We start from the raw sequence: 16,546 nt of genomic DNA on the forward strand, positions 1-16,546 counted from the left end.
CAGCTAATCTACATAAAACTTCCCTCAAAACGGAGAAATGCTCTTCCTCGTTAGCTGTCGCGATCATAATATCATCCATGTAAACTGTCATTTTCCCTTCGTTTATTAGATCACTAAAAATTTTGTTTACGTATCTCTGAAACGTTGACGGGGCGTTCTTTAAGCCAAAAGGCATTCTTAAAAATTCATATTGACCCGTCGGTGTCACGAAGGATGTATACTTAACTGAGCTTTCATTCATGTGTACATGATAAAAAGCACTTTTTAAATCTAAAAGAGTAAACAAATTTTTATTTGATAATCGATCTAGGAGGTCGTCAATTAACGGAAGAGGGTAGTTATCTCTCAATGTTACCTTGTTTAGAGAACGATAGTCGATGCAAAACCGTAACTCTCCCGATTTCTTTTTTACGAACACAACTGGAGAGGCGTATTCTGAATCACTCGGTCTTATAATTTGTTTTGCTAAAAGATCATCTATAATCTCATTTAATCTACCTCGCTCGAAATACGACAACCGCCTTGGGGTACAATGAAAGGGTTTCTCGCTATTCAAAGATAATTTCATTTCGTAACTGACATTAGGCAATCGGCGACGCTCACGGTTTACATAACATGAATTAAATACATCAATTATTTTCTCTCTTACTTTATAACTCAAATTTTGGTTTATATCTAAGTCTAAATTATCTTGCTCAATTTCCATCATATTAAATTCGAACTTTTCATTTCCCAAAATTTCATTGTTCTCATTATTCTGTTCTATGCTTAACTTAACGTTTATTTCTTTTAACTTGTCATTGTCTAAACTTTTCTCTTTTATTTTTTCCATTTTCTGTAAACTCATCTTTGATTTTAATAAAAAGTCTCTTCCTAATACTACTGGGTATGCCATCGTCTCATCCGTTACAACAATCATTTCCAATAAAATACTTTCATTTTCAAACAAAACATTTATTTCAACTTTTCCAAAAACAATTAACTTAGTTTTATTAATACCAAAATAATTTAGTGTGTTACATTTTAATTCGATAAGTTCCGGTACAAACTTCCGGCGGATGAGGCTGATGGGACTACCCGTGTCAATTAAGCATTCTAATAAAAATACATTGTTAAAATTAATCATTTCAAATCGTAAATATAAATTTCTTACGAATTGGTTATCATCGTCATCGTCCACATGATGAACAACATGGTTCTTCTTTTTGTAGGCAGAGCATGCGGCCGCAAAATGTCCAAACTGTCCGCAAGCGTGACATGCTCCGATTTCTCTCTTCGGCTTTTTGCAATCTGAAGCAAGATGCCCCAGAGAATTGCAGTTGAAACAACGAATCTGTAATTTCTGCTCGCCTTCGTTTGACGGACGCAGGCCTGCGTTAAAAGGCTTTGGTAAAGATATTCCAGAGAATGCTTCCAAAAGTTGATTTCTGTTGACGAATCGGTGCATTTTCGCCTGTACACGTAAATGATGATCTGGGATACCTTCAATTATGCAGTCTAAGAGTTCTTCTTCTGCTAACTCCATCTTGTTGGCCAGAATTAGTTTGTCATGGAAATAATTCTGGAATATTTCGCTAGACAGCCACTTTCGCGACTCAAACTTCCGACGAATTTCTAATTTGCTGGTCCGATTATCGAAAAGAGTTCTCATCTCCTCAAGCATTGAGTCAATGGAAATTGTTGCAATGTCTGGCTTAGAATGCAACCATTGAAGAGCCTTTCCTTTTAATTTAGCTGCAATTAGAGCACGCATGTTATTATTGTCCAAATTGTATGATGATTGAATGTTTTTTATTTGAGACTGCCAAAGTGAAAAGTTGTCTCCTTCTCCAGCATAGTCAGACAATAATTCTTTAACCATGTTTATATTACTTATGTAGCACTCATTTGATGGTTCTTTCTTTTTTGCGCTAACCAAATCATTTTGCATTTCATTCTCTTTTTCTATATTCTTTTTGTCACACTCTTTTTTCAATATTTCGTTTTGTTCACGTTGCACTTGTAGTTCTTTTTTTAAATGCAAACACTCTTTCTCTCTCTTTTGTAGCTCATTTGAGAGTTTATTTTCTTCTCCTTTTCTTTCATTCTTTAAGCACTCATTTTCAGTTCTCAGCAATTCGATTTCTTTCCGTTGTATGCAGATTTCTCTCTGCATCAGTTCTATCTCCTTCTTCATAAAATTGTTTTGTTTGTTGTCGTTGTGTTTCTGGTCTGTGGTTGGCATTTTGTTATCTGCATCTTCAACATCATCATCGTCTTCTTGGTGTTGGTTTCCATCGTTTTCTTTGTCTTTCCCCTTCGTTTGAACAGATGCCTCTGGATCGTTGTCGCTTTCATTGTCTCCGTATGCAGCTGCAGCTGCTTCTATGTCTTTTGATGTTTCCGTTGTTTCGGGTGGGTTGGATCCACGCTCGTTAACGGGAACGGATTCCAAACGTAAAATGAGGGTTGATTTGTTACCGTTTGTTTTTTGTCCAAGCGATTTTAACCACGATTTTAATTGCGCTGTGGATAACTCAGACAAATTATTATCGCTCATAATGCCGAATAGGTTCGAATTCCACTTCTGAAATTTTAGCAATATTCTATGAATAAAACTCCGATTACTTTTAATTTATAAAATTTATTTATTACGATTAGTTCCCGACACGACTGCTCTACTAGAATGCTCAATCGAAACTGAACTCTTTTCGATCTTCTTTGCTTTCGTTCAGTCTTACAGTGTTGCCACACTAGTATCGTTTTCAGCAGTTAAATTGGTATTTACTGTGTTTCTGGGTTTGTCTGTAGCTGTCTAGCAGATGTATTTTTGGTTCTGAACTCTTGGAATTTTTTGGCAACTGGGCAGCTTCTATAGCTTGCCGAGTGATTACTTTGCTGTTCATACATTTTGCTTTCTGATCTTTGCTCATAGAACAATTTTTAGTTGCATGTTTTCCTTCGCACTTTACACAAGCAAACTCTCGGTTGCAGTATTTTTGGGTATGACTAAAAGCTAGGCAACGTTTGCACTGCGGAACAACTTTAGATTTTCGGAGTGGTTCAATTTCAACAGCTATGCCTAAGATTGATCTTACTTTATAAATGTACTCGAGACTTTGTTTGCTGTCAAAAGTAAACATCCATTCTCCAAAGGAGTTTTTAATTATCTCGTTCTTATATAGATTGACTGCATCAAGGGCTTGGAAGCCTTTTTGTACAAGATCTTCTACTACTTCCTCGGGAGAGCACGAGGAATGAAGACATCTGGCTACTACTTGTCTTTGCTTTCATATGAGTGACATTGTATTTCATTTGGTGTTTGCTCAGTTCTTCAGTGACAGATCTATACTCTTCAGCTTCTTCGACTGTGACTTTCGAGTTGTCTTTGTTGTACGATGTGTATTTCCAAGCTTTTTTAGTACATTTTTCTTTTATTTTCTTAAGATCTCAAAAAATTGAAAATCCTGAGATCATGATTGGTGGTGGTGTAATTTTTTTGCTGCGTTTTGAAAATGTAAACTCGCTTGAACAATGTCATATGTACCCATGATAATTCATACGTCAAGGATATCCTCTGTTTATTTTCTTTCTCGTTTTTTCCTTCTTAGTTATTTGTATCTCTCTCACATTTGTACATGAATTCCTATCATAATCAACAATTGCATAAAAAATTGCAAAAAACTAATTGATCTGTCAAAACTTCCAGTATAATGAGATACAGTATTTTGACCATACAGCATTTTGAGACACAGTATTTTAAATATTTTGAAATACAGAATATTAGTATTTTGGCCATCCAGCTGAGTTGTAAAAACTGCAGTCTTTTTGGGACTAAAATACTATAAAAAAATTGAATTGCCTTAAAGTTAATTAACTGCAGTAAAAAGACTTGCTGACCAAAACTTCTAATACCCCAGTACAAAAGAATTTCCACTGACTAAAAAGACTAAAACCAGTTAAAAGAACTGCAGTTATTTAACTTTTAGTCAATTAACAGCTTTTTTTAACTGCCAAGTCAAAAAGTAAGTACTGACTGCTGACTGTTTTTTTTTGCAGTTAAATTTCCCAGTCGCAGTTTAAACTTACATTCAAAAAATTAGTTAATTAACTTCGACTTAATTGAAAGCATTACCCAAAAGACTGCAGTCTTTACAACTCTTCATCCAGTATCGTACAGTATCATACAGAATTTTTAACTTACAGTATTTTAAGATACAGCATTTCAACCTACTCCAACTACAAACTATATCCTGCTGAGTCCTAGATATTATTATATTTCGAAAAAAAATCACGCACTAAAATGTGACTTGTCTCGAGTCAAAAATATAATAATTTTCAACATAGGTCATGTATGCTTAACAAACAATTTAAAACAATTTAACGATTAAGTTTTACCTATCTACGAGTATAGTCATAAACTTTATTGTTGTTTTGAAATGCCGGTAAAATTGTGTTTTCTATCATTTAAGAAACAACCCTCATCTCATATGATGATCATTCATCAGTTCATTGGTCAATTAAAAGAGCCTTTATCATCGTATCCAACATTCATTAAACAACTTATCCACTTGAATGTGAATCTAGAAGTGCAGCGACTAGATATTCATACATAATAAAGAGAGAACGAATAAACAAAACGCATTAAAACGTCCATGGTCCGTTGTCGCCGTCGTCGGCCTTTTTCTATGAATGTCCGTGAGCTAAGCAGAGATTCGCTTGAGCGCCTTCCGATGTTTTTCAATTACAAACAGGGTGTTTCTTAGTGAAACTTTTTTTCCTTAAAACTACCGAATATTGTGGGGTAAAATTGTTTAATGTTTCAGAGGATATTAGAAAAGGAATTGAAGAAATTACTTTTATTAGTACTTCTTAATTTTTAGAAACCCTTTGGTATGGTTAACGACGCCATTCTTTGCCAAAAGTTTCTTCATCAATTTAAATGTTCTCTGAAGTCAAACTATTATCCTCATATCTAACAAACCGTGAACTATTGAATTCAACAAATAGTCTTATAGCGACACTTTAGTTGATCGACCTTTATGGCTGAAACACAAACACGCTTCAGCTTTGGCTTCGTCTGCGTTACGATGAGCCTGCTTCGAGCTTGCTCTGAATGACATTTCTAAAATGACAATTCTGTCATTAGCAGCTGGTATTTGTTCTCAAAAGTTTGTTTAGATATTTCGTGCAGTAAAAGATATGAATTTTGAAATCGACAAAATTTAATTTATCGCGGAAGTAGCTTACACAGCCTATTATGGATATGTTCAGCTCATGGAGCAAGAACAAGCGCAGACTGAGAGAGAGAGGTGCGGCAAAAAGATCTCCCATATTTTAAAAGTGAACGCAGTGAAGTGTGTGCTGTGACTTCATCTTGTTGGAACCAGACTTCTTTGTGGTTCCTAGTGAACTGATTTAAGTTTGGTTGGAGAAAGGTCTCAATCATGTGACGGTAGCGATCCGCATTAACTGTAACTTTTTGCCCATTTTCTTCGAAAAAAATACGGAAATACGGATATATTCCTCTACGACAAATGCGCGATGCTCACCGTGCCACGCCATTATGATTATTAAAAACGGCGCGTAGACCTCTATCTATCTATACCCGAAATACCATTATAGTTAAGCTTTGTATATTTCAATAACTTACCTTTTAACTTTTTCTGATAAACAATGGTTATCCCTCCAAAATCAAATGTATTTTGTTTCCTTTGTTTTTAGCTGTTGAGTTGTCAGACAAAGCAAATATTTAGTAAATTTTGAACTAGAGCTTCAATTTGGAGTCACATTACGTAACATTACGTTCTTTTCCTTTCGATTGTCAAACGAAACGTGAGGTCTAACTTCATTGCAATAGCACGTCTTAAATTCCATTGGCTGAACTCCTAAACGTCAGGCAAAGCCGAAGCTGAAGAATGTTTGTGTTTCGGCCATAATGGTCACTAAATTATTTTTTTTTTATCCTAAGGAAACATTTTGACCAAAACGGGAGTCGGTGTTGTAGGGTCTTTTTTTGATGACCGCATGTATTTTTTTTTGCCCTCATTAACCGCTAAACACATGTTTACGTTGTATGTTTCAATTCTTACAAAGGCTCAATTGACATTTCGCTGAGTTCTTCCGATTATGACAATCAACTGCATATGCGAGTAATTGGACCGAAGGATGTTAAAGAAATCTCATGACAGCACATCACCTTGACAGTACGTCTAAAATTGAAGTTGGGAGTAAACTGATGAACATTCCTGAAAGTGTGAGTATCACGGCATAATTGTTTAAAGGGGGGGATGCAACTGGCTTAATCAACACAGAATATTGTTCCACTACGATGTCTCCACTTTCATCTTTTCAGCTTTCGGTTCGAGGCTTATTTACTTGTAAATTTGTGACTTATAAAACTTCGGAATTTCATTTCTGCTTCTGGCATTCTTCAAATGGCATACATCAAATGTATATTATTTAACGCTGGATTCGGCCATTGTATCGTTACTTCAGGATGTGTTGATTTTTCAGCACTATACTGAAACGATTAAAAATATTCTTAAGTTTTTAAGCTAAGTATACACGATTTTCCAACATTTTAACCAATTTTCTGTCAACAATGTAAACCCCATTTTTATCTGTCAAAAATGACAGACAAAAATTGGCAAATTTCCTATCGAACTCAACTTTTCGTATTTTCAAATAACTGGATGATTTCCCACTTATTGGAAACAACATCCTCCAATTTTTATTTAAGAATTCCAAAACTACGAAAATCGAATAAAACAAGGAGTCAACGTTTGGCAAAAAAACAAAAAATAAATTATACAAGACAAGGTTTAAATTTTACAAGATAGTCGTTATTGCCTGCTTTTTTATTGTTGTTTTACCTATTATCTGTCAAAAAATTGACTTCCAATGAGTCTACCAATTGTATTGTTTTCTAAAGTCTTTCAACCGTGTAAGCAGACAATTAATAATTTGAAGATACAAAAATACTAACCGTATAAATTGACAATTTCCACTTGCTAGAAAATTGGCAATTAACACCCAATATTGGAAAATCTTCCAATCGTGTACACTTTACCTACCAATTGGGGTTTGCTTTCATGGACTTTTCGGATATCTCTGCTTAAGGTTCGATCACACTTCGCTTATTTGGTGTGCAAACTTAATAAGCTTAATACCATTCCGCTAAACCAACTAGAATACCTTCCTCAGATTTACGCTCAAATTTTCCAAAAGAATACTATCTTTTTGTATGGTGTAAACTTAAAGCCGATCTCCTTCAGAAAAGTCACACTTGGTTTGCTTCCACGTCCCGATTTATCTAGCGTAGCATCTCCGTTAAAAATAATAACAGGGTGTATACTGTATATGTATTTTATTGACATTTTCATAGAGGTTTGTTTGAAATAGGTGATGTAATAGACAAAACTTGAGTGAGATTCTTACTTAATTACTTAAGGTGGCGCTACAAGCCTGTATGAACTAGGGCCTCACCCAACAAATTTCTCCAGCTAGCTCGGTCCCTAGCTAGATGTCTCCAGTTTCGCACTCCAAGTTGGGTGAGTTCACTTTCCACTTGTGCGCGCCACCTGATTCGCGGTCTGCCTCCACTGCACTGTTCAGTGGGTGCGTATTTGAAGACTTTCCGGGCTGGAGCATTGGTTTCCGCATGTGTTCAAAGTGACCCAGCCATCTTAATCGTTGGACTTTTACCCTTCTGGCTAAGTCTACGTCGATGTACAGCCCTTACAGCTCGTCGTTCCATCTTCTCCTCCACTCCCCTTCGATGCATACAGGACCGTAGATCACACCAAGAACTTTTCTCTCGAACCGACCCAAGGTGCTTTCATCCGCTTTTGTCATAGTCTATGCTTCTGCACTTTGGTCCCTCGAGAGAGGACTTTACCACTCAATTGCTTTCTTAGCCCAAAGAAACAGCGGTTAGCAAGAGTTATTCTGCGTTTGATCTCAGCGCTGGTGTTGTTTTCTGCGTTTACACCGGAGCCTAAGTAGACGAAGTCCTTGACTACCTCAAAGTTACGTCTATCGGTCAGTGTTGTACGTCTTTTCTTGACGACAGCATGTACTTTGTTTTGCCCTCATTAACCGTTAAACCCATTTTTGCCGCCTCTGCCTGAATACTGACAAAAAGCCCATTGACATCACGCTGAGTACTTCCGATTATGTCAATGTCATCAGCATGTGCTAGTAAATTTACAGACTTTTGAAAAATATTGCCTCTAGTGTTGACGTAGGTTCTGTTAAGTTGTTTCCAATCTTTATGGAGCAGCGTGAATTCTCCATGGTCATCGTGCACAAACGGACGAGTTTGTGCCAAAACTAGACATGGTTATATACAGCTCGTCTCTGTAGATGCTGTCATATGCGGCCTTGAAATCGATGAAAAGATGGTGGGTGTCGATTTGGTGTTCTTGGGTTTTTTCCATGATCTGCCGTAATGTGAATATTTGATCAACTGTGGACTTTCCTGGTCTAAAACCACATTGATAAGGACCTATCAGGTTGTTGACGATGGGCTTTAGACGTTCACATACTGATTCCTCTATAGTTGATGCACTTGAGAGGGTCTCCTTCTTTCAGGAACGGGCAAACAATACAACTTATCTCCAGCTGCTTTAAAGAGCTCGACATTCAAGGTTTCTGCTCCAGTGGCTTTATTAGACTTCAGCTTAGATATGGCAATCTTTACTTCGTCTAAGTCGGGAGGCCGGCTTTCGTCGTCTATGTTATATGCATCCTACCTGACAGCGGAATTTGGTTCGTCGTCGCCGTTATATAGTCTGCAGAAGTGGGCCTTCCATTGACTGCGGTTCTACTATGATGGTTTCACTTTCGTCTTTGCAGCCTTCGGTTCTAGGTTGATATATTTGTGAATTTTGTTTCACCTGTTCATAAGACTTTCGAACATCATTCCTGCTTTTAAACGCTTTTCATGATCTTTTTTTTCCTCTTCTGCTCATAAAACTCATGAGCAGCTCTCGTCCTTTTATGCAGCGTCGCTTTGCGTGCCTTTTGTTTGGCTGCATTTGCCCGCCGACATTCCTCATCAAACCAGAGGTTCCTTGTTGGTGGCTGCTTGAAACCCAGCACATCAGAGGCGGCTTCTCTGATTGCATCTTGGCAATGTTGACACTGGTTTTCGATACATTGTGTTGGTGGCAGAGAACTTTGAGAGAGGTAACTTTTAATTCGGTCGTAAAAGGATTTGGCGATCTCTTGCGATTATAGCCGTTCGACGTTGTATCTTCTCCCAGTATGTCCCTGTTTTGCCTTGAGTCTGGAAACCCGAAGTGCTACCTTGACCACAACGAGGTACTGGCCCGAGTCGATGTTTGTTCCTTGGAAAGTTCCCACATCCATGATGCTGAATGCGTGTCTGGCGTCGACCGCAATAACAGTAAATTCGTCCGTATCAGAGGCTTGATGGTGCTTTGCAAGTAAGGTATTTTTACGTGGTCAGGAAATTACCCCGACGGCACAACCCCCAATCTGAGGGCCAGATCCTTAGTGCCTTAGTGGAAACACGTCTCTCCCCCTCTCTCGTTTGCTGCTCCCAACAACTTTCCAATGGGGTTGGAACCCAAGCTCCAAGACAAAAGTGAGTTTTGAGAAAAAACCTGTGAACGTTTGTGTCCTCTTGAATATCAAGGTGAGATTCTAATTCCTTTGAAAAAGTATTGTGTAAACTCGAGTAAAGAAATAAGACTCCATTTTGTGACTATACTTTGTTAGCATAGAATTGTCTTTATCGTTGGAAAACCGCATGGCGTATGAACTTGAAAAATCTATCTTAATATCCGCACCTAAATAAAATGTTTATCAAAAAGTATAGTAAACACATTTTACGAAATGAGTCAACGAGTTGGCAGGCAGTTGGGAGCGCATTAAAAATACGTACCCTACCTCATCAGTGCAACATACACATTAATTGTTTATGAATTAGAATTAAGATAAATTAATTAGAACAAGTTCATTAGCCTAGATTATAAATGAGTTTGCTTATTGCATTTGGCTTGGCATGCGTCAAAGAGTAGAAACTAAATAATACAAAAATAATAATATGCACGCTGTACAATATAATAAAACGCTTGCCCATTAATTACTTATTAGAGCGCGCAAAAAGTCCATCGCGCTTTACGTACCTATACCCAACCTAACTTATCCAACCACCCACCCACCAACCGACCATCACTATTGTGTCACTACCGGACGGCAGCGTGGCGTAGCGTGGCGCGCGGTCAGTCCGCCTGTCGTATGTCGTAGATATTAGCATTAAGGCTTGTATTCCGTATATCTGCCTTTGCATAAAATATTTTAGTTTTGTTTTCAGCCGAACCTATTTAAGATTTATTCAATCTAACAAGTTACGTCTGCTTAAAACTGGTGCAAAGCGGTTAATCAAGACGCTTCGGCTATAGCTCGGCCGGCGGCCGGAGGAGCGGTCAGGCGGTCGGTGCTGTAGTGCGTAGTTTTTGATGCAATTTTTCCACAAATCATTTCTCTTAATTTCGCTGTAGATACAAAAAAAAAAGAAACTTGCATAAATTCTCTTTGCAGTTTGTTGGATTTTCTGTTGAATGTTGATGCATCATGAATGATGAGATTTTTTAACAATAAAATCCGTGATAATCATTCATAAATAACAATATTTTTTTATTGCATTAATTACTAATTACTATAAATTTGAATATTAAAAAACTTATGAAAATAAACAAGCCTGTTGGATTAAATAACATCAACAACATATTCAATCTTTGTTCGCCCTAAACATGCATGCACAAACAGTGTGTCAAAAACAGACAACAAATCAACAATGCGCATCGAATTAAAAAACATTCAACAACATTAGTTTAGTGAATCTACGTTGTTTCTTCTCTGATGAAAGTCATTCAAGTTTTGTTTTTCTACGACTTACTTATGTTTGCAGCACTTTTAAATAGAAAAGATTGCCACTTTTGTAAATTTTTATATTTTACGAAATGTATACTACGGACAAAAGACGTATAACCATCAAAAATCTTCTATAACCATACAGCATGAATGACAGTTTTGACTGACGAGATTAGGGATACAGACTTTCCGCCCAGCAATTTGTTGTTTGTTTTCAATTCCTGAATATTTAAAAAAAAATTTCTAAAATAATTATTAATTTATAAAAAGTTAAATACTTTTTATATTACTTTAATTTCCAACTATTCAACAAAATGACTGACAATGAAGTGTCAACTGTCAATCGCCCGACCGAATACAAAATTCCATGACTTGACCTACACCATATATACCTATGGGCGCTAGTATAAATTTTAAATTTAGCTTTACTAGATCTTCGAATCGCAGCGGTAAAAACAATTCCAAACGAATCAAGTGACATCTGTTGTCTTTAGTTGAGACAACTTTTACTGGCATAGAAAGTAATGACATCTACAATCATTTGTGTAGAAAACGAAAAATATGTAATAACTCTTATTTTATAAAAGGTCCGTTTGCGTACCTTCCCAAAACAGTCTAATTTTACGAAAAATTACGAAATTTAACTAACTAACCTGTTTTTTTTGTAAAAACGAGCGCTCACGGGAGAGTAAAATATTTCTCCAACCTACAAATTTTAGCCCAAGATATTTCTTAGGGCTGATTTGTGAAAAGTGTCAAATTTGACAGAACTTCAAATAAATTAAATAAATTGTTCGCTTTTGCTGTCAATTATATTAAAATTTAATTAAAAATTCTTTACAAGTTTCAATTTAATCAAGTTTTTTCCTTAAAAAAAAACAATGGAAGAGCATAATGTTGCTTGAAGTTCATGTTGTCTTAATTTATCGATTTACAAAAAAATAAATAAATTCTAAACACAAAATGAAACGCTGATGTTTCAAAATTTATATTTTTTTTGACAGTCAAATTGTTTGAAAAATGTGTTCTTTTCCCGTTTGCTTACTTTTTTGTAGTTTTGTCTTTTTGTGAGAGAATTTTATCCCCACTCTTTAAAATATCCCTTTTTACGAATTTTAGTGCAGAAAGTAAGCGAACGGGCCTAATGTATATTGAAATTCATAGACATACCATATAAAGTAACAGACAGTAAACCAATTCTGGTTTGTCTACAAGCTGAAACGTCAATTTTCACACACCCTTAATTTTAATATCAATTCCCCACAGCTAAAGTCAATTCACCACACATAGTGATAAATAATTCTTAAGGGAAGGCATATAGTGGTAACGGCGACATTAGCTATTTTATTTTTTGGAGAGAATACTATAACTTGGGCGACAAAGTTTAATGACGGATTTGTATAGAACAGCTAACAACAATCATTTTTTACTATGGGAGCGGGGTATATGGTGTGTCTATGTTGAAATTTATCATTAATATGACAGTTTCGGATTGAAATTTAACTACTAATGAGTACATTAATGAATGCGCCCAATTTAAGAGCTAGTGTCGCAAAAGAGACAAGTGAAGTCAACTTGAAGTTGGCTACTAACTGATCCTGTATACATATGAAATAAGTCAATGACTTTTTATTGGCCTAGAGTTGGTCTGACGTTTACGATTCTATAAAGCGGTCGCAACGTCTGAGGTAACATTTCAGGGTGCTTCATCAGAGCCCATTGTTTTTATTCTAATATTTTAAGCTCGAAGCAGAACGAACTCGATTTTGTGGTTTTTCTATAAAGTTGGCATAAAGTCCGCGGTCATATTGAAACTCACGATCTTCATGTGTTCCACTTAATGTTAATGGATCTTTAGAATGTTCCTAGGAGGTATGATGGTTATAGTATTAAAGGGCCTTGCACATGAGAGCGAACAACGAATGGACGAACAAACGTGATTTTACACATTTCGAAAAGTCAATTTCAAACAAACATAGATTAAAATTATAAGAAAGCAATTGACACTTACTTACTTGCTTACTTAAGGTGGCGCTACAGTCCGGGGCGGACCTGGGCCTCAACCAACATGCGTCTCCAGCCAGCTCGGTCCCTATAGCTAGCTGTCTCCAGTTTCGCACGTCAAGTTGGTTGAGGCCCTCTCCCACCTGGGTGCGCCACCTGAGTCGCGGTCTTCCTCTTCTGCGCCGTCCCTCAGGATTGGATTCGAAGACCTTCTGGGGTGGAGCGTTGATGTCCATCCGCTCTACATGCCCTAGCCATCTAAGCCGTTGGACTTTAATTCTGCTAACTAGGTCAGTGTCGCTATACAGCCCGTACAGTTCGTCGTTATATCTTCTCCTCCATTCTCTATCTATGCGTACGGGACCAAAAATCGCCCGAAGAATTTTTCTCTCGAAGCATCCTAAGACGCTCCCATCTTTCTTTGACAGGCCTCAACGCCATAAAGGAGAACCGCGATGATGAGTGTCTTAAAGATGGTGATTTTAGATGCGCGAGAGAGGGCTTTACTACTCAATTGCCTTCTAAGTCTAAAGAAGCAGCGATTTGCAAGAGTTATTCTTCGTTTGATTTCAGCGCGGGTGTCGTTGTCTGCATTAATAGCGGTGCCTAGATAGACAAAGTCCTTAACTACCTCAAAGTTATAGCTGTCCATGGTGACGTTTTGTCCAAGACGTCGTTTTTCAATGTTCTTTTTTGATGGCAGCATACGATTGGTTTTACCCTCATTGACCACTAAACCCAACTTCTTCGCTCCCGTCGCAATGCTCAAAAACGCTCCACTGACATCACGCTTTGATCTTCCAACTATGTCAATATCATCTGCGTATCCCAGTAATTAGATGGACCTTTGAAAGATTGTGCCTTTAGTGCTGACAGTTGAGTTTTGCACAATTCTTTCCAGAACGATGTTGAAGAAGTCGCCTGACAGTGCATCACCTTGTCTAAAACCTTTTTTGACGTCAAATGCATCGGTAAGATCTTTTCCGACCTTGATAGAGCAGCGTGCAATTGACACTTATGTTATGATAATAAAATTTGTATTTTGTTCTTTAAAACAAGACAATTTTGTAAAAACAATTTGGTTGTGACGAATTGCAGTGTGGTTGCTACGAACTGTCAAACTCTATTCGCGTTCCACATACCATCCACACTGCAACGAATAAATTGTTCATGCTCAACTTAACCTCAAAATAATACCACTCTTATTTTGTTTATTTGAAAAGGGTGATTATAAATTGACAATTCGTCGCTGTCTGCGAATAGAAATAAAGCTCATGTGAAAGAAAAGTCAAAATATGCGAACATCTACAGTTCGCAGTTCGTAGCTCATGTGCCAGATGCTTAATAGGACTTTTGACTTATTTTAGTCAATCAGATAATCACAGAAAGATGAACTTGAACTCTGAACACCCAGTTGAACAATAGTGACAATTGTCGTTAACAATAGTGCAAGCATTTTGCATATGAACCTGTCTTTATATAAAATATTACATCCTTCCTTTGAACTACAGTTCACACTACCTTACCATTTGAAAAATAGCCATCTACTCGTCATAATCAAAACTATTTTGAAGGCCTCTGAAATTGACACAGATAGAAACCAGGATCACAAATTGTTGTCGTATTACGTGTCGTGTTAAAAGATGACCCATGTTGATCATTTTCGATATTAAAACGCAACTATTGGCTTATTTGCTTTACTCGAACATTGTCTTGCCTCACCCTTTCTTTCCATAATTTTAACGAACTATAATCTGCCAAAATAGCCCAGATAGTAATACACACGATTATAGGAATGCCTATTAATTTATCCTTGAGCCCAACTTCGACTGCACTGTGCAGAGATTCGTTCCTTATCGGTACTACACGAATGTGAAATGCTTTGTCAAGCTTTTTTTACATTATTTCATTACAATTTCTAGAAAATTAAAACCAATGTGCCTTAAAATGCTTATTTACTTTTTAACCTTGGATTCTTCAAATCAAGTGCAGTCGTGCAGTTAATTGCAATATTCTTAATAAGCCCTTGATTAAAAGACTTGTGTACAGGCTTTATATTTCTACTTATCTCAAAGAACTTCAATCGACACGAAGCGACTCTCCATTTTTACTCAGTGGTAATCATGTAAATAACAGTTGTTATAAATCCATCTTTTAGTAAGGCAAATATTTGATTGCTCGAAAACTGGACGTTTTGATAAGACAAATAAGGAATAATTGTTTGAATAAAAACAAATACGTAACTCAACTAAAAGTAAAACAAATTCCAGTCGTTTATCTTGTAAATTTTTGTAAAATTAAAGATTAATTATACACGAAAACAAAACTCTCTCACGTGCTAATTATTGTTGTAAATTATATTTTAAGGCTTTAACCTTGCTACAATGGCATGGTACAAGTTTATTCGTATAAGCTTATAAGCACATACAAATCGTAATCGTGTAGTAATTTATCACAAAACAAAAAGGCTTTGATTGATATTATAGCACGCAATATGATGACAACAGGATGTTCTTTTGACATCCTCTCTGAACTCACCGGCAGATGGCATGATATACACTTAAATCGGTGAGCCGCACCGCAAAGCGTTCAAATTCGAAAAATTATGTGGGCGGAAGTGACAAAGAGAAGCACTTTCGTTTTAATTTTGCTTTTTTCTTTTGTTGTTTGCAGAACGTTTGCCATACTTTTGAAAGATGAAGCAATTAATAGTAATTAGGTGAATAAGGCTTTGATACATATGACATAAATAGATATGAATGGTGAGTGAGTGAAAGAGTGAGTGAGAGAATGCGGCGCATAGTGCTTTTTATGTTTTTTATTTATTAATTGGCATTGAAGCCAATAATAATAATAATAATTTTTTATTCTGTGGTATCTCTGCCTGGCCTGATGTCCCACTGACAATAATTCCAGAAATATAAAACACACGCTCACAAGCTAGTCACGACTGGTTATAGCTAGAAAGATTTATGTATACAGAAAATGACAAGGATTTTATTTTAAGCCTTTGCTAAAACGAACGAAATAAATTGTCATCGAATTATTTAGTGCTTTAGCTTTTGTCAAAGCGAAGGGAACCAAGACACAGGGTGATGTTCAAGTTAAACGTAACATAAAGCTTTTATCAACAGAAGTAAAATTTAAACTTTTAAATTTGAAATAAGTTTACAATTTACGATGGTTTACTCATCCAAAAATTTTGCTTAAAACGGGACTTCATTGCTGTAGTAACACAAGAACGCAACTTTTATTTTATATCGGGAGACAAATTGTATCTATAAGTGAAGAAGGTTAGACGTCAGTACTCAAGGAATTCAGCAACTAATTTTCATGTCAGCCAATAAGATTTAAAATAAAAAATTGTATGTAATTACTTACTTATTCAGCTCTCGATCTATGCAGGTTCTCAACCTGAGATATTGCGTTCTTCCATCGTTTGCAGTCCCTTGGAAGCTCCCTCCAGTCGTTGAAACCAAAACCAAGCGGTCTTATGTGAGTAAATACCTGGTCCCTGTAGCAGAAGCTCGGTCTTCCTTGCCATTTAGCACCATGGGTGGGGCTGTGATTCAAGGATTTTCTTTGCTGGAGCGTTATTGTCTATTCGCTCGTTGTGAGGGAACCAATGTAGTCGGAACAATTAAGCTCTTTGAACTAC

General features: G+C 36.6%; 2 protein-coding genes across 2 annotated transcripts in view; one reads left to right on the forward strand and one right to left on the reverse strand.

The window, feature by feature from the left end:
• The window catches only part of LOC129943515 (synaptic vesicle glycoprotein 2B), a 112,836-nt gene that overhangs the window by 20,032 nt on the left and 76,258 nt on the right, over positions 1 to 16,546 (forward strand). The gene's annotated exons all lie outside the window — the stretch shown is intronic.
• LOC129943517 (uncharacterized) lies at positions 983 to 2,636 on the reverse strand. Its single transcript, XM_056053023.1, has 2 exons — positions 1,154 to 2,636; positions 983 to 1,095 (listed from the first exon to the last, which is right to left on the reverse strand). The coding sequence occupies exons 1-2, from the start codon at positions 2,537 to 2,539 to the stop codon at positions 1,087 to 1,089; spliced, it is 1,395 nt and encodes a 464-aa protein (XP_055908998.1). The 5' UTR covers positions 2,540 to 2,636; the 3' UTR covers positions 983 to 1,086.

The sequence above is a fragment of the Eupeodes corollae genome, chromosome 1 (assembly GCF_945859685.1).
Source record: "Eupeodes corollae chromosome 1, idEupCoro1.1, whole genome shotgun sequence".
Taxonomy (NCBI): domain Eukaryota; kingdom Metazoa; phylum Arthropoda; class Insecta; order Diptera; family Syrphidae; genus Eupeodes; species Eupeodes corollae.